Source organism: Physella acuta, unplaced genomic scaffold (assembly GCF_028476545.2).
Source record: "Physella acuta isolate Inbredline_101_S28 unplaced genomic scaffold, ASM2847654v3 ptg001384l, whole genome shotgun sequence".
Classification (NCBI taxonomy): domain Eukaryota; kingdom Metazoa; phylum Mollusca; class Gastropoda; family Physidae; genus Physella; species Physella acuta.
Genome location: NW_026732899.1, coordinates 184808 through 211507, shown reverse-complemented (window position 1 = coordinate 211507; position 26700 = coordinate 184808). Strand labels below are relative to the sequence as shown.

At 32.1% G+C, this 26700-nt stretch overlaps 1 protein-coding gene across 4 annotated transcripts; it reads right to left on the bottom strand.

Annotated features, from left to right (window-relative positions):
* Positions 1 to 1253: 1253 nt before the first annotated feature.
* LOC131927230 (uncharacterized) lies at positions 1254 to 26468 on the bottom strand. 4 transcript variants are annotated; one of them, XM_059282989.1, is made up of 10 exons: positions 26336 to 26468; positions 23965 to 24052; positions 21465 to 21882; positions 15296 to 15371; positions 14003 to 14102; positions 10863 to 11022; positions 9523 to 9654; positions 6243 to 6358; positions 2813 to 2851; positions 1254 to 1405 (listed from the first exon to the last, which is right to left on the bottom strand). In XM_059282989.1, exons 2-10 carry the CDS (start codon positions 23971 to 23973, stop codon positions 1358 to 1360), a joined length of 1098 nt encoding a protein of 365 aa, XP_059138972.1. In that variant the 5' UTR covers positions 23974 to 24052; positions 26336 to 26468; the 3' UTR covers positions 1254 to 1357. The 4 variants fall into 4 exon arrangements, with proteins under 4 accessions (XP_059138972.1, XP_059138973.1, XP_059138974.1 ...); XM_059282990.1 differs by having other exon boundaries at positions 14003 to 14099; XM_059282991.1 differs by lacking the exon at positions 23965 to 24052.
* Positions 26469 to 26700: the final 232 nt, after the last annotated feature.

The window sequence follows — 26700 nt, the reverse complement described above, 5'->3', positions numbered from 1 at the left end:
GCCTGGTTGGTGCCCAAGCAGCGCATTTGTGCATTGAACTGGAGAGCCGCAGGTTGCCGACCCCTGGTATAGTGTAATGTTCAAAGCTATTTTAAACTACAGACTTTGAATCAGTGTGAAGGGGAAGATGACATATTTAATATGATTTGTTGACCTCATCTCTAGTTCAGCCATCTGTACTGCTCACATTACATAAAAAAAACATAGGACCAAGAGAAAAAAGCCGACACCGTACAAAGGCTGGATTTGAAGAACAATACACAATGTGGACGGACTAGGCCAACAGAGGAAAGGCCTAGGGCAGGGGTCGGCAACCTTCAGCTCCTTGCACAAATATTAATAGTTATATAATTTCATTTTTACTGGACGGTGGGGTACGACTTTACCCTGCGTTCAGTGGGATGGAAGATAAGCCTGGTGAGATCCAAAGGATAGAAGCGAACGATGCAAGCTATTCAAACCGATATCCAAGCCAGTAGCGTAATGCGGGGGGGGGGGGGGGGGACACAACATAAGTCCCCGGGCGCCGACCTTAGGGGGCGCCAAAATGGATTGGTAAAATAAATTGAAAGGTTGAGGGGGGTGCAAATCGAAAGTTTGAAAGGGGGGGGGGGGGGTGCAAACAGAAAAGTTTGTCCCCGGGAAGGGTCGCTACGCCTCTGATCCAAGCTAGTTTGAGTTAGAAGGCGTTTGCCATGTTGAGGCCTGATTGGCTAATGGGAGACACCCTTTGAACCAGTGATATCCTTAAAGAAAAAATAAATTAAAAATTAACAGCTTCTACTTCTAAAGTGGATTGAGATAATATTGATCTAAAAATGTTGTGGCTCTTTAAAAACTGGGAAAGTGTAATTTGTAGCTTTTGGCTCTTGCTTATCAAAAAGTTGCAGACCCCTGGACTAGGGCAAAAACAAAGATGTGCTTACATTTATTTTACAACTAATCTTTCTACCAGGTATTTAAATAAATACTTTTTCTTATTGTGATTATCAAATAATCAGATAAGTTTTTCCTTTGTGATTTTTTTCCTAGTAAAAACTGTAAGTACTATGATAAATTAATTTGATAACCACAATCTTAGTTCTTGACATTTAGCATTTTTCATAAAAGCTCTGGGATAGGTTCTTAAACATTGGTTTGACATATCTCTTAAATTAATGGAATAGTAACAAATAAACCAACACACAGTTTTGAACACATTTTAAAAGACATAAATGTAGGTTTTATTCAACTAAGTTTAAAAACATTAAACATATATCAACCCCCCCCCCCCCCTGCCCAAACCACCAGTCTAAGCCTTTAAAATGTATATAATATATAAGATAGTCATTTAGTTGGTGCAAGTCCACAATAAGCTTTACTTTGCTGATTCTTTAGTCTTGCTGCCTTCTGTATCTACTTGAACCTGTGGAATATTAACAGGATGTTGTTAATTCAAATTACAGCATAAGTATAGCCATACAATTGCATCCTTTCAATATTATACATATATATGAATATGTGAATGTATACATATTAATATACATTTATATACACGGGTATATGTGAGTACAGTGATGGACCACCCCTCATACATTTCTTAGTAAATACCTTCCTTTTGACATTGTGGGGTGGGTAACAAGGTGACACAGTTTAAAGGTGGTCAGGGCTGGGTGGTCAGGGGAAATCCCATTCATGTTACTGAATCTAGGAGAGCTCTAATGTGATACAACAGGCTAATGGGATGCCGACATAATAGTCAAGTTTGTCAGGAAAATGAAGTAATTTGTACTCTTTCATGGAGCTTTGACCTGCATTTTCAAACAGTACTGTAGCTGCAACAGGTGAATGAAACGCAGGGGTAAGATAGCTTAAGGGAGGACTAAGGAATTTAGTTCAAATTCAAACCAATACATCTGCCAAGTTTTGCCACTCACTGAGACAAGTTAAACTTTACTAAACTTAGTACTTAATATAGTAAGGAAAACAAAACTTTAAAGCCTTGTTAGTGACGTTTATGAAAAGCAGAGGCAAAACTGAATCTGTGAAACTTTTCAATGTTTCACAAAGAAATATCGTTTTCAGGTGTTAGAGAGTATAATTTGGTGCCCAAACCAAATAGCCAATTATTCTTAGTTGGACAAAGGCTATGGAAAACATATATGCTACCACCCTAAGGGCTAGGGGTTAAGATTTATGACAATTAAAGATTCTGATGTAAGGCAAGAGGTTGATGAACACAGTATTTTACAACAGCTTAAATTGCTGGAGCTTCATTTTCTGTGGGAGCTTCAAGTGAGATGTTAATGAAGAAAATATTTGAAGCTTAACTTATGACATGATGCAATAGAGTTGGTCTTTATACTGTATGAGGAAAAATATTAGGACGGAATGGACCAAACTTTTAAAAGTTCTTCAATAAAGTGGTATAACGCAAATAGACTTCATCAACTGGCTCAATTTATGCTACATAATCGATTTTTCAATGTCGAATCTAATGATGCTATTTAAAAAAAAGTGTCCTTTGATTACATAACCGGCTTATCTCCGGGGTTAGTATAATATTGACAGGAAATTAATTGTTGCGAGTTCAAATTGTTTTTTTTAAATCATTGATTTGTAGGTGTAGTTTAGTGGGGAATGTTTGGTCACTTAATGTCCTACAATTAGGGTAGAAAACTAAAATGTGTGTATGAATTAAATTTTTTTTGAAGGAAGAAAGTAGGTAGAAGAGCAATTAGCCGTTTCTGCAGACCACGTTAGAAATAAAACAGGGTTTAGTTGAAATTAAAATAATTGGTAATCAACATAAATATTAGGTATAAAAGCTCACTTCTTCTTCAATATCCTTTTGCTTAGGGTTTGTATCTTCCTACAAGAGAAAAAAAGATAAACATATTAGAAAAAAGTTAAAAATTCATTTTAAACAGAAAAAAGTTAAAAATTCATTTTAAACAGAAAAAGAAGTTAAAAATTCATTTTAAACAGAATTTTTTTAAATTTATATTCTATGCAGTCATTTACTGATGATTTCCTAGCATTGAAGCAGTCATTAAACAGGCATCAATTAGAAATATAAGGTGACATCTATTGCTCAAATCCCCATGTGTGGACTGAGTGGGGAAGATGGGAAACCATTTATTAAATTTAACATCAAAATACTTGGATCTATAGGCAAACTATCAAAAGGAATATAAACAGATCATGGACAAAACTCAATGCTTTATTAAAATTTAAGCAGTTTCACGCCATTATTGTACTAATTCATTGTTTAATAAAGCTAATATTTGAAACAATAGAGGCTTATGTTACTCTAAAATAACAATGTATGTCTTATGTGATTGCAATTTAATGTTTACCTTATAAACAACTTTTAAAAAATTAAATATTACAATGTAACTTTAATTTTAACTGCAATGTGTTGTATTCTTGTTTTCAATTATTCCCTATAATAAAAGTTGTATGTTTTTAAAGATGAGCATGGTGAAAATACAAGTCTTTGACTGTAAAAACCCTAGATTAAGATCAATTGTATTTTGAAAGTTTAGTTCATGAAAAATGAAGACCATATTAGCTGCAATTAGAAAATTAATACTTGTAAAAACATATGAACCAAGTTTTGAACCATCTTGATAGTTAAGCCACATGGTTATTTATACTTCTGTTTGTTTTCATCAACGGTGAGTTCACATTAGTTTTTAAGTCAAGAGGCCTATAGTGCATTTGTCATAGGAGTAACATGGCTATTTGAGAAAGGCTGTGACATCCTTTTTATCTTTCCCCAAACAAGCAGTACCAAACACGTACTTGGGGTTATGGTGAAGTCGCAAGAGTCACCGTTATTACAAGGAGGGGCGGGTTAGTCTAGTTATCATATTTACCCTTTGCAATACTTTCAATATTAATTTGATGTAGTGAAATAAAACAGAAGCAAGAAAAACTGTAGATTTTAGGAGCTTTAAAAACAGAGGGTGAGTTAAAATACCAGTACATAAATTTGGTTATAGTTAGACTAACACATATGCAAGATAAATGGTAAAGAAACCAGGCTGGGGAGATGTTCTTATTTTTTAAAAAGGCAACATTTTACATTACTTTTTTCTGTATATTTGATAAATATTTAACTGAAAATAGCAGAAAATAGGGATTAAGAAATGTGCATTCAGGAAATCCTTAGAAATGTAATTTTATTCTAGCACAGTGAGCCCCAACGCAACCATCCTATTAAAAATGTGGAATCCGTGTTTGGGCTGTTTCGGTAAATGTCATTTCTGTTTTTTTTTCTAATTTTTAAAAGTTGGCCAAAATAGAAAATAGGCGGAAAAATGAGGAGAAATTGGTAGAGGAAAATTGCAGCAGAAACGGAAAAATTAGATTTCTGCTAAACTTCGGAAAATTCACATAAATGTATCATTCAACAGTAGACTGAATCTTAACCTAATTTTTTTTTTACAGCCGACATGGTAATGATGGCTGACAAAAACACCAATACTGTGATTCCATTTTATAACAATGTTTCATGGTTATTTCAGAAATATATACTTAAAATCTTGAATTTTGCTTATTATTCAACAATACTGATCAAAATTTAACAATGGACGATTAGTGTTTGATGCAAACTTGCCTTCTGTACCTTTTTTTGTATTAATCGCTGAGAATATTGAGCAGAACTTAATAAAAGTAAGCAAAACTTGCATTGCTTTATTTAATGTTGTAAACACTCAAAAATAGTCTAAACAATAGAAAATTATATATTGCGTCCTACTAAAATTATTTCATTAATTTTTAAAAAATCAAGAAGGATAAAAATAAAACATCCAAAAAAAAATAACTTGATCGAGACAACAGCTAACTAAGACTGCTTGTTTTGCCCACCGTGTATTTGAATGGGAAGAAATCTAGCAGACTACACATTTCTGCTAAACGTCAGTGAACCGTCAATCATGTCACAACAACACTCCTTAAAAACTAACCCACTGTATCAGTCATATCATCATAGCCATTTAAAAACAAACACCTTATTTCACAAATCGTTTTCTAATTTGATAATTAAAATTGGTATCAAATTAAAGGTAAATAAATGTAGTTTTTAATTTTTAAGTCATGGTGAACAATAATGAATTTTAAAATCTTAGGCGACATCTTACTCAACAGGCATGCAATATGTACTTGTGTTTTTTTATATAAAAAAAAAACAAAGTTAAAAAAATAGTACCTCTGTAGTAAGCAAACTATGAAGAAAAAGAAATGGGGTCATGAACCCAAAGTGGCGTTAGAACGTAATATAATTCTATGCAGGACTACAGAAAAATTTTATGTTTTTTTTCGATTTAAAAAAAAATTGTCAAAACATTGGTTTTTGTTGATATGGAAAAAACAAAATTAAATAAAGCACTCGTATATATTTACAATTTAAAAATTTCTATTGTTTGTGGACTGTTAAATGAGTGATGCCTAAGCATGGTTTTGATGCTGGTAAACAAAGAAAAAATAAACCGGGAGTGATCTCCCCTAAACTTTCTCGAATATTCTTCTTTAACTCGGAATATAGACATGGTTTTAAATTATTTTTAAAAATAGAATAGAATTTCGTAGAAAAATGAATTGCGCACCAAGCGAACGCCAAAACAAAATGTGCATAATAGTGCGCAATATTATTAGTACTTTATAAATTTACATGCGTTTTTTGAGAAATCGAAAATAGCGTAAATTAGTACTTCCGGTCAACGGAAATTACTCAAAATTTGACGGAAGGCAGAGAATTAGATCTTTTACTTACATGTGAAATTTCATTTATCTACCTGAAAAAGTACTCAAGTTATAGGCTTTTGAAAAATTCAAAGTAGAAAAAGTACCACTTCCGGTTATCGGAAATCGCTCAAAAGTTGATCAGGATCTATGATTTTGATAAAATACTTATATATGAAATTTCATCAACCTAGCTGTAACGGTACTCAAGTTATCGTGTTTACACACAGACAGACAGACAGACAGACAGACAGACAGACAGACAGACAGACAGACACAGACATACGGACAAGATTGCAAAATTATGTTTTTCCGTATCAGTGAGGTGTAAAACGTCGAGATTTGTAAAAATCTCGATTTTTTTTTTTTGCACGATTACAAGACTTTCTCTATACGAGAAAGTAAAAAAGAAACATGAAACAGCTGTATGAGCATATGTATAGTAAATTCTAGGCATTCATTAAAAAAAAAAAAAAGAAAAACAACTAACTGCTACTAGAAACAAATGTTCTTACTTCTTTTTTGTATATGCTAATTTTGTGTTCTTCTGTACAATGCAAACAGAGGGCCCAAGCAGTATTGAACTGGGTGTCACAAGTAGCACACATAAGAATGGCTGGTTCTCCAGTAGCTGTTACATGTTAAAGAAGAAAAAGATAATGTCTACACAATTCTTACAGAATTTTTAGTATACCACCAGGACAACTGGATTTAGAATTTAACCCTTTACATTCATATACGCCTAGATGTGCCTGTTCTAATTTTAAAATGCATAATGTTAGCTCTCTATTCTATCTTTAAAATGTCATCTTAATCCTACCAATCATGTTATCAAAGATTGATTTTTGTGCCATTTTGTAGTAACTTATTAATAATTCAATAATTATTAAATATTTGCACAATTTTAACTGTATAATTACTAGATTTAGAATGTTAATTAGATCTAAAAATGTAATTTTTTGTGTGCGTTTTCAGCGTGTGAAAAATTTGCATAATTCACTTTATATTAGCTTATTCCTAATTTTAGGCTATAGGGTTAGGGTTACCGCTAGATTGATAGGGTGTGTAATACTTAATAGTCATAAATTCATTACCTGTTGTATAATATTTTCTGCTTACATAGAAAAATCTGTCTAAAACTTACAACATAAATCAAAGTGTATTTTATTAGTCAAATTGTTCTTCCACACAGACGTTTTTTTTCTGTTTTCTATAAGAGAAAATGCATTGTACCTTCTTCCGCTCTTCTTTTCACATTTTCTAAACTTTGCATTTTTACTCAAAATTCAACATTCAAATTGCTAAGGCTTTGGAACCCTTTGTCATACAAGACTAAAACATTCCACGTGCATTCAGCATTATACCATCTACAAAACTACTTTTGTACATTAAGTTTACTACAATACTTTAGGAAGTATTGATATTTATGTAGCACCACCCCCTAATTTACGTAAAAAAGGTGTTAGTTTCCACACCTTTTCCCAGTTTTCAAGGCAACCAGTACAGCTATTGACGTCTATATATTATTTTTGTCTATAGTTTAACAACTATAAACATATGAACTTATTAAACACCCAGAAATGTGTTAAATAAAAAAAAAATTCTGTTCGTGGTGCCTATCCTTAATTGAGCTAATCATAAGAGATAGCCTGCTAAATTATCAATTTGAGCTCTTCAAGTCTACATGACCTGTTTTATGGCCTTAGAAATCTTAATATTTAAATCAACAATCTTAACAATCGAAACCAATCAATTCAAAGTTAACTGGTTTTCCCTCAAACTTTAAAAGATGTCAAAGAAAATTATTATTTTTCTTAGTCTACTGTATTTCTGGTCAACCCTTTATAATACAATTATATAACACCCAAAAGTCTTTTTAAAAAGGCGTTGATAACTTTTTTCTCTCTCTAGGTTTGATTTGTCATATATATTGTGGTATAATTCTGTAATTACGCAGTTATCCAACTTAGACACTACTCAAATTTTTTGCTAGCATAACTTTGGCATGAACGGCACATGTCTCAACTGCCTACAAATTTTTATACCGCCAAGTCTTAGCTCCAATTGAAGCTAGACACACAAATTTAGTATCAATATAAGTTGAGCGAAATCTTGTGTTTGTGGTATAGTTTTTTCTGTAATTAGTGAGGATTTACAATTCAGTACAATAGCTAATATACCTAATATCTAGCCTTCATCTAGATCCAAATACTTCTGAATTTAAGCTTATCTTATTTGTATCTAATTTCTGATTAATAATCCCCAAAAGAACATTTATTTCGGTATTCATTCCTCATTTCAATGCATTTATTTTTAAAGCTCCAGCTTACATTTTTTGGCACTGAAATCAAAATTTTACAGCTTTACAAAGCTCTACTTTCTTTTGGCTAAAGCTTTAATGAAAAATTCATTTATTTCTCATATGTTCCAAAACCTGTATCAATTTACATAACTAACAATAAACATTAGATAAGTAAGGACTCTATTTTTATTAGTATTAGCACTGGACACAGTGTCGGAGAAACAGACCCCGGCAAATTTTGATGTTAGATTTTACTGAAAACTAATGAATTAAAATCCAAAAGTAAACTTACATCAACAATATCTTCTAACTTATACTCAATATTCTTGTTATAAAAATGCATATTCCAATTATTCCCTGTCAGCTGATCATTTTGATCATTTAAGGAGAATAAAAATATCTATAACTAAACATGTTCATTTAACACCATTTAATTTTTTTTTTACCAAAATGATATTAAAATACCTCTTTTGAAGTAAAATCCTACAACTTTTATTTGAAGAAAAAAGTAAAAATCAATGGAAATCAATTGAAATCCTGGCTTTTGTAATAATTACAGGCCATTATTAAAAATATTAAAATAAGCATTCAAATAACGTTGCAATTTGCATATTTAAATTACTTTGACATGATAGCAAAAACTAATCCCACAAAATTATTGCTAGCAAAATAAACCGGGAGTGATCTCCCCTAAACTTTCTCGAATATTCTTATATAACACTACGTGGGATGGTAACTCGGAATATAGACATGGCATTTAATTACTTAAACGTTTAAAAATAGAATAGAATCTCATAGAAAAAACTATTGCGCACCAAGTGAACGCCAAATAAAGATGTTCATAATAGTGTGCAATATTATTAGTTTATAAATTTATATGCGTTTTTTGAGAAATCGGAAAAAGCGTAAATTAGTACTTCCGGTCAACAGAAATTACTCAAAATTTGACAGAAGGTAGAGAATTAGATCTTTTACTTACATGTGAAATTTCATTTATCTATCTGAAATAGTACTCAAGTTATAGGCTTTTGAAAAATTCAAAGTAGAAAAAGTACCACTTCCGGTTATCGGAAATCGCTCAAAAGTTGATCAGGATCTACGATTTTGATAAAATACTTATATATGAAATTTCAAAAGCCTAGCTGTAACGGTACTCAAGTTATTGTGTTTACACACACAGACACACACATATGGACAAGATTGTAAAATTATGTTTTTCCATATCAGTGAGGTGTAAAACGTCAAGATTTGTAAAAATCTCGATTTTTTTTTTGCATGATTACAAGACTTTCTCTATACTTTGTATATACGAGAAAGTAAAAAAATTAGCTCTATTTATAAAAAGCTGGTGGTATTGTGCCCAAATATACAATTAAAAGCAATATGGCAAAAAAAAAATCGGATGCTGGGAGTGTCATTTCAGCTGTAAAGAGTTTAAGAAAAAGCTGTCTTACATAACAAGTTAAGATTCTAAATGTCAACAATTACACTACCTGAGTTATGGGATGACTCTTCTTTAACTTGTGTGCTTACACGTAACTGGCATGGTATTTTCTTGTGCTGAGCAAGATTGTGGAGACTTGTGAATTGAAGTTTACAAATGCCACAGATAAGAACATCTGGCCCTATTAAATATTTAATGAAAAAGATGTATTAAGATTCAAGCTCATTAAAGTTGTGTCAAATAAACTGTCATGTATAGAAATGTTTTTAGATACATTTTAAAGAATATTGCCAAATCTTTGTCATTTGCATAAATAAAAATATAAAAAATTGCGAGTATTTAATTTTTTTTTTTTAGTAAAAGACTGGATATAATAATTGACATCCAACATTTCTGTTAGAACAATCATGTTTTATTATGCGTTGTTAAATATTATACTTATTTAGGAAAAAGCTTATAAACTTTGGTCCCTCATATGTTCACCAAAAAGTGAATTAAAGGTTTAATAACTTCTCAAAAAGTCAAATGATTTTGAAAAATAAACAAATTGATCAGCACAAACTTTTGCTGGGTTGTAAAGAAGTAGAAGCCGATACAAACAAAGTAAACCCACTATTTGCTTCTATCACCATAGCCTGATTAGGGTAAGATGGAGCTTCCACCTGAGCAGCAAAAAATGACATTTTTAGAGGCCAATTGCTTCACATGTCTAGGAAGTGTAGTTAGCAAGGATTAGGGAATAGATGAGGCCATCAAAAGCCACATCAGCACCCTCGCATAATGTGGATGTTAAGAGCACTGGCTATGCTTTCCAAAGACAACTGTAATAGTCGCACATTTTGAACATCAGGTTGCCGGAGAAAATTACCAACACCAAACTATCAAAGAAAAAACTGGGCGAAACCCCATTGGCAATGGAATACAAAAGGAGAAATGGGGATGTAGTGGACACACCTTGCATAAACCAACAAACATTACCAGAGAGTTATTAGCTTGGAATACCCAAGGAAAGTAGGAGGATCAAAATGAACTTGGAAAAGATCACAAAAAGCTGTGGACCCAACATGAAGAAATTGTCCGAAACAATTGAGCTGTGCTTGCATCCCTATTCTCCACAAAAATGATTATGTAATGTCTTTTTAAAATTCATTTTTCAATGCTTTTAAAAAGCCGTATTGATAATCACAATCATTCACCATAACTCGGGGCATCAAAATTTTAAAATTACAGCACAAATAGTAAAAGTATGCAGCCGTATTTGGTTACATCAGTTACCTATGAAAAAGATATATATCCATTTTGCAAAATGAAAAAGGGAAGAATGACAATATTAGGCTTGCATGTATAGTCTAATGTTTAATAAGCAAACCCAAATTAAAAAAAACTTACATGTAGTTTTAACAGCAACAGGTTTGTTAGCAATGTCTGATGGTTTTCCTGCACTAGTTTTGCTGGATGATGATGTAGGTCTGACAATGGCAGGGGATTTTGTTACTGTCTTCTTAGTTACTGTAGCCAAAGCACGCTTAACTGCATTATTGGCTGCCATCTACAACAAAATATACTTTTAGTTAGTGTGACACAGTTAACAGTTTACGTTGCTGTTTCGGATAATTTCTAGAAATACGACCAAGAAAGATGTGACATTATTCTTTCTAAGTGTGATGAAATTACCAATCAATCTCTTTCATGATATAAATATATGCTTTTGTAAAATATTTATCAAAGCATATGTATTTAAAAATGAATCTACTTTATTCAATATTTTAGAGTAACCGGGATCTTTTTTTTAAAATGCTTGATGTATGTGTATATGGAACATATTCTGACTTTTCCTGGACACAAAACCACCCTCCTTTTTTTTTATCTCTGCAGTTTCTTTTTTCTCCCTGAGCAAAAATAGACGTTTTGAATTTTCAGATGAATGCCCATGCATAGAAGCTAGTCATAATTCCTATCACTCAACTTATTTCAAAATGTATCATGTATATAGATATTTGAGCACACACTTTTAAAATTTATAACTTCTTATAGCATAAACTAAAAAGGTAAAAAAAAAATACTTATTATTTATTTTATTAAAACTCAAACTTGTTTCGATGAAAAAAAAAATGCCTAAAGCATTACAATTTTGCATTAATACCTATTTAGATTTCAAAGTCGACACAGTATGTTAGTTTGCATTAGTTTAGAAATCAGCAGGCCAATTGAGCATTTGTTACTCAGGGTCACAGTGAGTTCACATCAGCTTAAAAATCAGAGACTGTTGCTACAAGGAGGGTCGTCTAACCATTAAAAATTAATTTGAGGGGTTGAAATTAAACAGTAAGCAGCAGGAAATGTTAAGTTTCAAAATGGAAGGTGTACTAAAACTACAGGTAGATAAATTATACCTAGACTATCATGCATGAGAGATTAAATGTAAAGAAATTGAGCTTGGTAGATGTACATTTCCCCTTTATAGATTGACTATATTAGATAACACTTTTCCAAATTTGTTTCTTGTAAATTTGCCAAAATTTGGATACGTCACATCTCTGATAAAAGACACACAGACATATGCTTTCATTTATGTATAAACTAGCGTACCCGTCCCCAAGCTATGCCGCGGGGATAGAAGAAAGTCTGACCAAATATATAAGAAGGGTTTCATCAATACGTTACCAATCCTATATTCTTTGACGTGTGACATTATTTTCTAAAACTAAGTTGTGTCTGCGCTTGGATCATATTTTTTATCGTGACACGGGTTTTCCTACACTACCGCTTGGAGGCCTTGAGTGTACGTTAATCACTCAGCGAAATAATGAGGTAGAACACACTTCGGTGACTGCCCATGTGTCAGGGACGCAGAAGCCCCCAATTACACAACCGCAGAGACGCCATGCATGGCCGCTGGCTACTTAAAACTAACATACGCGCGATATATCTCACAGGATAACCCAGAGCACCAAACACATCCTGGAACAATGTTGCAGATTACGTCATTCGCTAAAGTGACACAAATCAACGGGATTTTTTCTTTAACATGTATAAAAAATTATTTGACGTGCTAAAAACATCAGTGTGACTGATGCAATTTGTTAGCATTACTAATGGTGTATAATTAGATGCTTGATCTCAATTACTGATAGGAGCTTCTAAAAAATAGATACATATTTTGTTTAATGACCTAAAACAATGCAGATCTAGATTTTTTTCTTAAATCTAGTAGTAGACCCTTATTAAAAATGACCACGTTAAAATTAGATAAACAGTGCTTGTAGAACTGCTTAGACAGTGAGACACAATTGTGCTCGCGTGGTCTGCGCGACCTTGAAGAAGCAGGAAAGAGGTGGTAAAAAGTGTCCATAAAGTTGAGTGAAAACAGCACAGTTCTGTTTCATACATAAAATAGTCCTTCAATAGTTCAAATATATGTTTCTTTTCTTTTAGCAATACCAGACAAAAAAAATAAATATTTCAGTTCTTTTTCTTAAAAGAAGATGACTGGCGATGCTAGTATAGTAAGCTTGTTATGGTTTGACATATTTTTATTACACATCCTAGCGGTAGCCCATTGATGAGGTCACGTAAATAATGCAAATTTTACCCGCAACCCATATAACAATAAATAGCCAGACAGCCACACCACGAATGACATTGAAAAGTTCCATCTACAGCCTCACCCGTCTGATACAGCCGATTTGTATTTAATTAATTTTTAACGTACATAATGAATAGGCCTATTGACATTAGGAAATCTTGTAGGTTAATAGTTACAGATCTAGACCCACCACTATACTATACTGAGAGGTCACGGTAAGTTAGGATAGACCTAGAAGACAACCTAAGGTCGCAGAGACCGAAACGTCCCCATGATGTCGATTAGACAAAGGCCACGAAAGAGACTGCGTAATAATTACAATAATGCTAGGTTTACACAGCAGTGGATATTGTACTATCGACGTGTAAAAGGCGGAAAGGGCCATTAGTGGGAGTCTTGACGATAAAAACGATTTCTACACTACCAAAATTTTCAAGCTGAACACTATGTTAATTTTTTATTAAACTGCAAACCCAGAAATTTTCAAACTCAAATCTTGCAAATCCAGAAAGGGAAAAAAATATGATTCTCAAATCCGGAAATCCAGGATATCCCGGAAAAGTGGCACCACTAGCGGGGCGCCACCCCTGCGAATTTGAAAAAAAATTTCCAGCAGAAACCTCCCAAGGAGTATGCTCAACAACTTCCAGACGTTTCATGCTGATCGGATGAAAGGTGTAGTAATGCATAAAAGACAAACAAACACCCACAGCTTTTTATATATATAGATAGATTAGCCCCTTGACCAGTAAAATTAAAAACCATATGCATACCTCTAGATATTTAATTTTCTATTGATTACTTTTGGGGAAAGTTATAATATTATGTACAAATGCACAATATTTTAGAGAAAATAAAAGCTTATCACTACAACATTATATAACAGCACAATAATATTACTTGTCAAACAGTTATAACTAAATAACTGAATTGTTATACATACTCTTTTATTTGATTCAGTAGCTCCACTCAGCGTGACAAGTGTTCTCTGCAAGGACTGATTAGTTCCTGGATTATCAGTGCGCGATTTTTTAGCTGGACTGCTGAGAATACATACAGTAAATGGAATAATTATTTTTTGTAAATGACTTTTAAATATCTGCCAAAACCAGTATTTTTTCCAAGTGCTTAGAGATTAGAAAAAAGAATATAAATAGCAACACAAGCAACTTTCAGACATCCTTAAAAGAATACACTTCATTTAACAAATGGATGATGCTGTAACATACTAAAATTATTTAAACTAGAAATTATAAATCTACAGTAAATAAAGGCATATGAAACAACTACTGTACAGTTTTTGTCTGAAATAAAAGCAGCTTAGAAATGTACAATAACATTATTAAAAATGGTATTTTGCATACAAAAAAATACTTGACATTGGTAATTGAACTGAGTCAAGAACACAATATTGTATGTAAGTTACGCCTTTAAAAACAGAATTAAAAACATTGACAATGTTTAAAAAACAACTGTACATCCATCAGAATAAAATTTGAAAGCAATTTTACTTTTACGTACAATAACTTGAATAAGTTGCTTAAACTTAATGATCAGCATTGATGACAAAAAAACTTAAAGGTAGGACAAAAATGTTTAACTTTTTTTTGGTTTACATTTCACAATGAAATGTATGCATAGAAAAATCTAAGCTATTACAATGTAATGAAACTAATAGTTACATTCACACAAAAATACTTGAGACTATTTCTTACGCCATTTATTAAACTATATTAAAGCAATTGATACTACTTGAGGAGAGAGACCATTCTTTGCAAATGAGGGAAATATGTAAACAAAATTAAAGCAATAAAAATGATAATTCAAAAATTTATATTTTTTCTTAAGTACAAATATCTTTCTTATTCATAAATTTACTGCTTAAAACCTAATATAGTTTGACATTAATCTAAAATAGGGCTATTACTTATTTTTAGTTTCACAACAACAACAAATAGAATTTTAAAAACTTACCATTTAATACTATGAAAATTTTACTTTAATTAAATATTTAAAATAAATATCCAAGTATTCAATGTAAAAATCGAAAATTTATTATTGTAATAAAGCTTAGAAGTAATACCTAGGAAAAAAAACAAAAAACTATTAAATATTTTCAATTTAAAAATTCCCACCCTTACCATAAAAAATGTATTTTATTTGAAAAGTTTACTAAAAAACCTGTTGGCTTATTTTTAAAAAATACAAAACAAAAAAAAAAAACAGATTTACTTACGTATCATTAACAGTTCTTCCACCAGCAGAGCGCTTGAGCGCATTTCTGTTTTTAGGCTGAGACACTATATTGATATCTAAAAAACGGGTAGAAAAATGGGTGACCAATAGAAAAAAACCTCTAATCCCTTGAGGTAAATTAGCAGCATGGTCTTATAAAAAATTAACTAGATCTTGTTTCATCAAACTTATTTCAACATCGAGTTAAATTATTCTAAGAAAAAAAAGTATTCAAAATTTATCTTATTTTGAAAAATGTTTTAGCAATTTCAGCAAACTAAAAAAATCCCAAATTAATTTAATTTTTAAAAAAATTATTAAGCAAAGCTCAGCATGCACTTTGCCAGATTTGATTTTTCAAGGACAAAAAAAAATTAAGTTTAATATTGCCAACAGATTCTTCCATGGGTGAAATTCTCCAAAAGTGAGACTGAAAAAAAGTTAATATGTTACAAAGTATACCCTTCTCTTGATCTGTAGGGTAAAAAAAATGAGAATATAAAAATAGTTACACAAAATCACAAGTTCTGCTCTCCTCATTTGTAATAACCACGGGAAAAAATACCAAAAATGAACTTTTCTGCATAAGAAATCATTCTGCAAATGCATTACGCCAAAGAATAAGAATGAAATGTTTAAGTAAGTACAAGTGAATAGTATGGTATGAATTGAAAACTATGAGGGAAAAAAAAAAAGATACAAAAATTTATTTTGTTAAAGCTGTCTGCCACTGTAAACGACAATGACAAATTTTAACTGACTGCTGATTAAATACTAATATTTAAATTTTATGTATTTAACTTGATATTATTTTAAAAGTCACACATACACTTTTAGATAACAAATTGGTTTTATAATTTGCAACTTAAAAAAAACTGAAATTTTGGATGTGTGAATTATGAGGAAAAAAAGCAATGGAAGAAAATGAGACATAACGGGGTACATCTGCACCCCTTCTCAGCATATTTCAAGAAATGCACATAGAAAATGTGTCTGAGCCCAGTAAGCTGAACCAGAAGATACATACAGAAGATACATATCAAGTAAAACTAAAAAATTATTTCTAAGGTTAAATGTATGAAAACTTTCAAGTTTTAAATAAACCATAATGCATGAAATTATTGTAAAGATGAATGTTTATTTTGCTAATAAAAAACATCACTTAAATATAAGTCTATAACAATTGTTTGCCAAATGTAACATCGTTATAGAAATTTATCCATTTCCTCAAGTTTTTTAACACCTATAATTTCAGCAGAAATCAACATCTCTTGCATATTTATGTTATTTATAGTTTACTTAGTTTTGTTAAAAACAAAATGTTTAAAAGAAAGGATTAAGATGAAACTAGGTATAATACATCATAGGAAGTCACTTTTCTTAGAAGAACATCCCTGTAATAAAGTATTATCAATACTGGACTAGAAGCCTCAGGAAGAGACATGGCACAAACATTGAGTACAGAGACCTTAAGCAGCAAACTAAGTTGGAAACTAGATTTTTGTAGAAAAAAAATTGATTTACAACTGAAAGAATTTGTTACTGAGGACACTATAGTTATACCAAAAAATATTACATCATAATATTCATGTGAAACTGTCATAATAAAAAACTGACACATGCCATAAGAGTATGTGCTATGCAGAATGTTGGAAGTAGACAATTTTAATGGCCAGAAAATTACTTTAAACTACTTTTGTACTTCAATTATACTCTAATTATCTAATGAAGTTTATTATTAGGGATAATGCACATATTGCACACTTAATATAACAGAAGAAAAAATTTCCTTGCTATACTGGAATGGGAGGGGTGATATGGTGTTATAGAAAAAAAGCCTTTGATTTTTAGTCTACTATCTATATATATAATTATCTTCTGGGATCAGTTAGAAAAAAAGCTGCAAGCGCGCCTTTGCAGTCCCCTCTCTTCCTCTCTATCACTATCACTACCACCCCCACCCCACATGATCTGGTGAGCGGTGTTCACTCTGTTTACATTTTACAATCATAGAGACGGGTTTGGTGACGGCTATTAGGGGCAGATAATTTAGTTTGAAACGATTTTAAACTTGGAGGAGGTAACTAAGAGGAGGCTGCTTTCACGTGGGGGGGGGGGGGGGGGGTAGTGTTTTTAAGCAAATATTTTCAATGGCAGCATTGGTACTGTCGAATTCACAAATTGTAAATTACTGAAAAGTAGAAAAAAAAAAACTAAATAGCGGCGTATGATACGCAGCGGGTCGGCTCGTACACTAAATTTTTGTAATGCAGAATGGTTGGTTGTGCAAGGGGACACCACAGGCTTAAAAATGTTTCTTTTTTATAAGCTTTAACTTTCTTCCTCTGTCTGTCTGAGTCGAAACGGGCAAGCAAAATTTTGACCTCCTCTAGCCAACCTATTTTTCCCAAAACTTGACAAATGGGTGAAAACCAAACAATCTGACATAATTGGATGTTTTATATTTAAAGAATTAATTAAAATTTCTTATATAAAGTACAATTTACTACGCTATTATATACACATTTTACGAGTTCATGTAGTGTGCTGTTGTTTTTAATCTTACTCAGCAACTCTATTGTAATAAATATTTTAAAGTACTGAAAAAAATGTTTTTATAACAAGCTTTTATATAATTATGCACGAAAAAGGAGATAATAAATGATTTCCTTAAAAAATATAATAATGAAATACTATTTAAAACGGCTAAGTCTAGTCCTTTTAGTCACATTTTGCAATGATTTCAATATTAATTCGAGGTTACGAAACAATATAGAAGACAGAGACTAAAAGGATAGATGGGATAGCTTTAAAAACAGAGGGTGAGTTAGAATAAAGTTAGACTACTGCACATGCAATATTAATAGTAAAGAAACCAGGCTCGGGAGATGTACTTTTCATATAATATTTTAAGAGAGGCAAAAAAAAAAAAAAAAAAACAACTTCGTTCTGAAAAATTCTGAGAACATCAGAAAATCTCTATCTTGACAGACATTATATCTTAATATAGCACCACCAGACCTACTGTAATCGTTTCAGGTTATTTTTTATTAATTGGGGGAATAATTATGAGAAGATGAAATTAGCGCAGGAAATAGCAGCTGAAACAGAATAATTGGATTTTTGCTAAAAATTGGAAAAGTCACATCTTTGAATTGTTCAGCTTTACTGTAATAAGTATGTAAAAAAAAAAAAAATGGTGATTCCCATGACCCTAACACTAGAACATCCATTTCTCCCAAAATAATGGTGCAACAAATATTAAGTAACATAAATTAAAATATAAGGATCTCATAACTTTAGACAAAATCACGGGTAACTTTTCCACTAGAATTACTTAGTAGTTAATCTGTTAACCAGTTGTGTGAACCTTCTCATCCAATCATTTCGCAAGATAAAAACACTAGGCAGTATTAAATATCATTGATTTCTACCACCACTTAACCTATATTAACACAACTGCAACGAAATGATGAGACAATCCTTGGCCCTTTAGCTTAGTGTAAAATGTGTATGATCCCAGACATCACCTATATGAAATATATTTGAACTTTTAGCCTAATCACAAAATAAAATATACTCCAGACCAAGATATAAATTAGTCATTTTAAATTAACATACATCATGGATCTTGTCAGAGGTAGAGAGGAAAATATCTTGTAGCAAAAAACATTATGAATATTTGTTAAAACATTACATTTTGTTGTGAAAAAAAATATAACTGGAAAAAATGACATAGCAAAATTGTTTTGTCAATTGTGTTACAAGTGCTAATAGATAAAGTGCAAAATTTATACTCTGCTTTGATAATATACTGATGTTATAAAGAAGCAGAGAGAATGTATTTTAAAAGTGTGGTTTGATCAACATAAAACATCAAATTTTTACAGGCGATTTTGTTTCATAAAAACTTCACTTAAAACAGAGTTTTTGTAACTTGTTCAAATGTGACGAAATGTTTCCAGCTTACATTCCAGAAATGGAAATATTGATGAATAAGGGGTCATCCATAAATGACGTCACGCTTTTTGACAATTTTTTACCCCCTCCGTCCCACGTCGTCACAAAAACCCAGACCCCGGCTCCTTAAAATGACTTTACACCTCAGCCTACAACACCCCCTCAAAAATGCTGTCGAATTTTTCTTAAAACATCGATATTTTTATAAAATCTTGTCAGAACTCTGTCAACATAGAGTACTTTGATTCAATCCCAATTACAATATGTCAAAACCGTTTTCTAAAACGCGAAAAAACGGCTAAAACTCATTTTCTAGCATTGCTTTTTTATAATGCAAGAAGTGACGTCACACCACCTGAACCCCCCTCATCACACACCGGCACAAAATTACGGGCCCCCCCTCCCCCCTTTGAGTGTGACGTCATTTATTGATAACCCCCTTAACAGAAATTTAATCTGTCATGTGTCTTGTAACTGAAAATTAGTAACGTTAGTGTATGGTAACAAATTTAAGAAAATTCCAGTTCCTTGATGAAAACTTACAATGTCAATGTGTTTCTAAAAAAGTGTATATGTATATGTATATATGTATATATATATATGTATATATATGTATATGTATATATATATATATGTATATATATATATGTATATATATATATGTATATATATGTATATGTATATATATATGTATATATATATATATATATATGTATATATATATATGTGTATATATATATGTGTATATATATATATGTATATATATATATATATATATATATGTATATATATATATATATATGTATATATATATATATATATATATATATATATATATATATCTTAATTTTTGCCTCGATTTGAAATGAAGTAGATGTGGCACCTGATTGTGAAGGAACATTTTTTCTTCTTCAATTGAAATTCATATATAGTTTGAAAAATTTGTAACAGCATTTTTACCTAACCTAATCTGCAGGCTGCTCATTTTATTTAGTAGTTATGGACACCTATTCAACATTTCTCTATTTAAAGATTTCTGGCTACTTTGTTAAAAAAAATTTTTTGGAAATAAACAGTGTAAATTGCAGTGTAGAGTTTAATTATTGCAATGAAATCTATTGTCTTAGCTCTTAGATAGTGAAGTTAAGAATTTTGGGAAGAAAATTAATTAGAGAAAAATGCTACAAAATAGACATCTACTTACAAGTAAAATATCTATGGTATAAATTAAACCCCACTAAATAGTCTAAAATGATAAAGTTTGACCCAAAATGCAATTTAAATTAAATTTTGATTTTACAATTTGTGAGGAATAAAATTTCTGCTATCACTAATAACACCTAAAATAGCAGTTGAGGTGTATAACCAAGTGATGAAAAGAATCATTTCTATTCAATGAATTGCTATCTGTCTTTACAATACTTTTTTTCTGTACATTTGTCTCATTAGGGTACCGAAAAAACACAATGTCTAAAGTTGACCGTACATTGTTTTTAATTACAAGTTGCCAATTTAAGTAATAGCTGGATTATCTGCTGGTTTTCTTTAAAAACAAAGTACAACTGTTTCTGGCATGTTTGTGAAAATATTGTATTTAAAGCAACACATTGTTTGGCCATCTAGAGAGATGATCTGTTTTTTTTTTCAATGATTCTATGTCTTGTACATGGGCATGACCAGCATAAGTGATGTTAAACTGAGGTAGAATAAAATAGGATATGTATGAATCAAGCATTTTCCCACACTCATGCCGCCAGCCTCTAGACCAGTTTTATTTCTTCCAGGTTCTTACTTTATAACAGTGCATTGCATGTTCAGGTTCTGGCAATAGGTGTAAATAACCCACAGCCTCAAGCCAAAGTACAGAATTTCTGACTTTCAGGTTAGCAAGCTAACTTTTCTGTTTAAATACTATTGTTATGCTTTTGACTGAAGTTGTAAACAATATCTCTCCTACATTGCAATAACCCTAACCCTAAAACCAGAAGATTACATAAATTATGAAATATGAGATTTACAAAATGAGAAAGAGAAGGTTAAAAATTGAAGTTTTCACTAAATCCTATCTAAAATAGCCTTTTTTTAAAAAAAAAAAAAAACTGAAAACAAAATCTGGTTACATGGTTAAAAAATTTAAACACAAATCTGAAAGTATTCACATGATCATTTAGGCTCAGTTTTTGTGACTAAAAGGTTTTAATACACGTTACCTATTGCTTGTCCAGCATAATGTTTCCCATCCTCACTTGCTCCTGCTCGCCTAGCTTCATCTGGATGACTAAACTGAACAAATGCATAGCCCTTGTGCATTGATATTCCCATTATCATACCATAGCGACTGAATATTCCTTCAATAGCTTCTTTGTTTAATACCACTGTATTTAGATTTCCAACAAACAAACGAGAGTCCATGGAAGCTGGATCATTTGAGTTAGTGCAACTACTGACCATTACACCAGGACCTGGAGGTGGACCCATGCCAGGCAATGGTGGCATTCCAATGCCAGGAATTGGTGGACCCCTTGGTCCTAAATGTGGAGGTCCTCTTGGACGCATTGGGCCCATTCCAGGTGGCCCCATTCCTGGAGGACCCATTGGAGGTCTTGGTGGGCGACGCATCATCCTATTCTAAACAAAATAAGTAAAACAAAACTTTACACATTTATTGAAAAGCCTTTTTCATTAATTTTTTTAATGATACAGTATATCTGCTTTTTATCTGTGTATACCTGAAACAAGACAATAATTATAGGAGGAAAATCACAGCTGAAACTGAAAAATTACTTCCCTGATCTTTTTAAAAGGTCTTATCATTGCACTCTAAATGACCTAATGTCAACTTGGTGTTTTGGGCCCTTAGTAACTTTAAAAGGCTGGGTGTTTTGATCATTTAGATCTACTAGATATAAGTTATAACTTAAGATTAAGTCGTAAGAAACTAGACTATCCACTTGATATTCCTCGAGAAGTAAAAATGCTGCTTTGTGGTGGTTTTTAATGACCATGTTGTTTAATAAATATGTTAACCTTAAAACAGTTAACACTTAGCAAGTCAGCCAAGTCACAGTGCGCATCCCAGATGAAAAAATTGTTGGAAGTCATGAGTCCGGTGATGACGCCATATTTGTGTTAGCAACCGGTCTGGCCTCCAGGTTAGCCAGCAATACTTAGCAATAGGCCTACATGCTCATTTTTAAAATATAAATACTTTTACTAGTATTGCTCGCTACCCCGGAGGCGTGGCTGGTTGCTAACAACAATATGGCGTATAGACCGGATGCATGACTTTCGACGATTTTCATCTTAGTTCCAGATACCTTAAAATTACTTTTAAAACTGTTTCCACAAGCAAAATATGCTATAGGTGGCAGGGCTAAATATGCCAGAAAAGCATTTTAAAATTTGCTCTGGAGAATGAAGGCTAAATTTAAAAGTTGGTGCCATTAAAAATAATAGAACTTTTTAAATATCCACCCGGGGAGTACAAAATAAATTGGAGTCTGTAGAACTATTAGGTTTATCAATCTATGAAAAAAAAATCAAATACCGCAAACAACTTATTTTATAAAACATGGCTTTTGAATGACAACCAAATTTTTTTTTTTTTAAACCACATGACTGCTATTTGGTGATCACTAGTGAGGAACTCTGCTGTATAGCCAAATAAAAAGTCAAACTGGATTTGTGGTTTGACTTTACTTCAAATGTAAGAGTGATATAACAAGTGTTGTCATGGAGAGGTGGGTCATGCATGGCAGTGAGTGCCAATAAATATTAAATTAAGTAATTTAGTTTAAAACAAACTAAAAACTTCAAAATTAGTGCCTAATGGATTAAATATGGATGTCTATTATTTTATGATTTAGTCCTAGTGGTCATGTTTAAATTGAAAATTGAGTAAATTTTAGAATTTAGTAATAAAATCAAATTCTTACACAGGGTTCGTACACCTTTTTGAAAGTGAAATTCCAGACTTTTTTTGAAAAATTCCAGACATTATACAGATAATGTGTTAGCGAATAATTTATAAAATTATGCAACATTTGTACTCTCATTATAATTACTTATACTAAATTGACATTTATTTTAGGCAAATGAGCTACATTTATATTTATATTGAACTTTCTCTAGTCAAATTGACAGAAAATCACTTTTCTAGGTTTGCCTACTACATTCCACCTAAAAATTTTAATAAGTAAAATAATTGATTACAATGATGCACCTATTTTGTTTCCAACATTAGAATTATGTAATCTGTTCATTATCTAATTGCTTATGTTTTCAATTAAACTATTATTAAAATGGTATTGCATAATAGTGAGAGTAAATTACTTTAAATAGGCCTAATAATAATGTATTAATTTAGGTCTGCTCTTGTTGAGTAGCCTAATATAGGCTACTTGTAAAGAAAAAATTGGAGCAAAAAAAAAAACTACATTCTGCAGGCTAACCACACCATTCACTGTTTATGCTTATAGCTGAGAAACGGGTCTGCAATAAAAAAAAATACCAGTATCCTCCCCCCCCCTTCCACACACACAAGACACGATGGGTTCTGTTCCATGCTGACGTCCACTAGTTGCACTCAACTTACATTCCAAAACAAACATTAAACGTGTATCCTGCGTGTAGAAAGTAAAATTAAGGCAACTGTGCTTGTGTTTTAAAAACCATCTTAGCGTGTAAATAAAGCACGGTATTAGTAGCTACCTTAAACATTATTGCACGAGCGTGTCGTCAAACTTTCTGAAACGCTCCTCCTGACTTTCCGGAGTGTGACGTCATTTATGCACGACTGCTAAATAAAATAGTACCTCTTTGGTAAGCGACCACTGAAGCAAACAGGTATGAACCCTAGGAGGCCTTGCAACGTACTAATCTTATAAATGCTAATATTAATTATTACATCCAACGAAAGTGAACGCAGTATTAATCTTATAAATGATAATATTAATTATTACATCCAACGAAAGTGAACACGTGAGGATAGGGACGGGTCTAAAATCTGAAATTTTATTGGACGTCATAAATTTTCATAAATTGATAACCCCTTACAGACAGATAAATTATAACTAAACTACCATTCACACACCTCCCATTATTTTTTGTTATGACTGCCTGCATGCAAACTCAAAACAATAAAAAATAGCGGGTAAAATTGAGAGCCTAACAATTCTGAGGGCGATTATTCTTCCATTAACTGACAATTTTAAATACTCGTAACACATTTACACGGTCAGTCGCGCCACAAAATATCTCTTCCCCTTCCTTCCCCTCCTCTCCCAATGACGTAGTAACTGAGCATGTTGTTTTTTCTGCGAACTAGCGAAAAACGTCACAACACAGTGTAGACTTGTGCAAAAGTGCGGGGAAAAATTTGAGTAAATATGGACTTAGTGGAGGAGTTTTGTTTCTAAAACTGGATTCCAGACTTTTTCCAGACTTTAAAAAAATCCAGCCCAAAAACTAGCGATTTTCCAGACTTTTTTTAAGTCTGAAATTCACTTTTCTAAATTCAAGACTTTTTCCAGACTGCGTACCAACCCTGCTTACATAGGCCTAATTCGGTCTAGTTCTATATAATTAGTTAATTGAATCACTTGTGATTCTTATTTAACTAGTTTAATGTAAATAGATAATTTTTTTTGAGAGAATGTTTATTCCGGTAATTGAATCTCCTTTAAAAAGGGGGTTAGCCTACTGGTAGTTAATTAAATACACACATGGCTGGCTAATGTCAATGCTAACCCTGTCTATAACCCTAACATACGCCTAACCCTATTTTCTAACCCAAAAATTAGTCGAGATTACAATACTACTAACAACCCAACACCCCTTTTTAAAGAAAATTCTATTAGCGGACACAGGTATCTATAATCATCCGCCTAATTAGTCATAGTTTTCGAAATAAAACTGCATAGGATTAGCAACAATTTACAAAAGATAATTCAATTACGCCTAGTTTTCTAAAAAAAAAATTTTATAGGCTAGAAAATGTAATAATAGCGTCCTTGATGCCGTCCTAAGTGTTAGGTTAGGCCAAAGTTAAACACAGTAAGCCGATCCAGTTAGTAAGTAGGCCTAAATGTATTATATTTTGATCAATAAGAGGTTGAACAGTGTCTGTAGGACATTTTAATTTCGCTGGGGCATAAGTTACCTTTTTTAAATGATTGAGCTCAAAATGCGCTAATTAGGATAGAGTTTTACTCAAGTGCCTCGGGTAAGACAAAGAACATAATTAGGTCACGAGCGCATTTTATAAGTCGTCATTAACATATTTAAATATAGGGGTCACTTCCACTGCAGTTAAGCGATAACTATGAAATTCTCATTTTTAACAACTCAGTACTAGATCTAGATCTACATGGGACAGGATATTGAAGCCATTTTGGAAAGTGCTTCCTAAACGAGGATAATATGATTATAAAGTTATAAACAAACATTGAAATCGAAAGCAGACGAACCAAACAGCCTAAAATTAAAATTCATTAATTCCCTCTCCCACACATTACTAGATCTAGTTTAGGGCAGATTAGGCCGAATTTAAGACGCTAGACTAAGGTTTTACCCAATATTCAATAGATCTAAATTAGATCTAGATTCTAAATCTAGTTAGCATCTAGAAATCTATTAGAATTTAGATCTAGATCTAGATTCTAGATCTAGTACTAGATCTAGTACTAGATCTAGTGATCTAGACTAATCATTCATTCTAGAGTCTAGACTTGTGATCAAATTCTAGATCTATCACTATCATCATCTATCTAGACTCTAGACCTAGATAGATATTGTAGATATCTAGATCTAGATAGATTGTAGGCCTAACTCTAGTCTAGTAAGTCTAGAGATCTATTCTAGATCTAGAGTTAGAAGATTCGGTTTTGATTAGCGAGTGAGTTGTGTGTGGCGCGGCGACCGACAAAATAATCTTATTCTAAATTCGAAGGCCAGCCAGAGTCAGTTGATCACGTGCTATTTTGAAAATAATTTAGGCATAGGTCTAACAATTCTAAATTTCTACTGTTAAACTAGCCTAGATTTTATCACACTGAAATACTTTTAACTGGATAAAATTTACCATTTGATGAACACTTAGATCTATTTTCCGACCTGGATAATCGATTACAATTTCCTAACTCTAGATCAAGAGGCTTAGGCCTAGGATAGGCGAACCAATTTCCACAGACTTTACTTATTTAGTGGGGGAAGCTAACTCCGCACAGAAATAAAGTTAACCGAGTATCTAGCCGAAACTACTTCCACGTTTCCAATGGCGTGCAAACTTTAGTCCAAAGTTGGAACAAAATAACCAAGCATATGTAGATCTAATAATTTATGTCAATTTTAGTTTGGTTTATTTTTTAACGTGTACACTAGGTCTAGTAGGCACTGTGAACTTTTGTTTACATTGCCATTGGATTAGGGTTAGGCCGTTAGTAACAA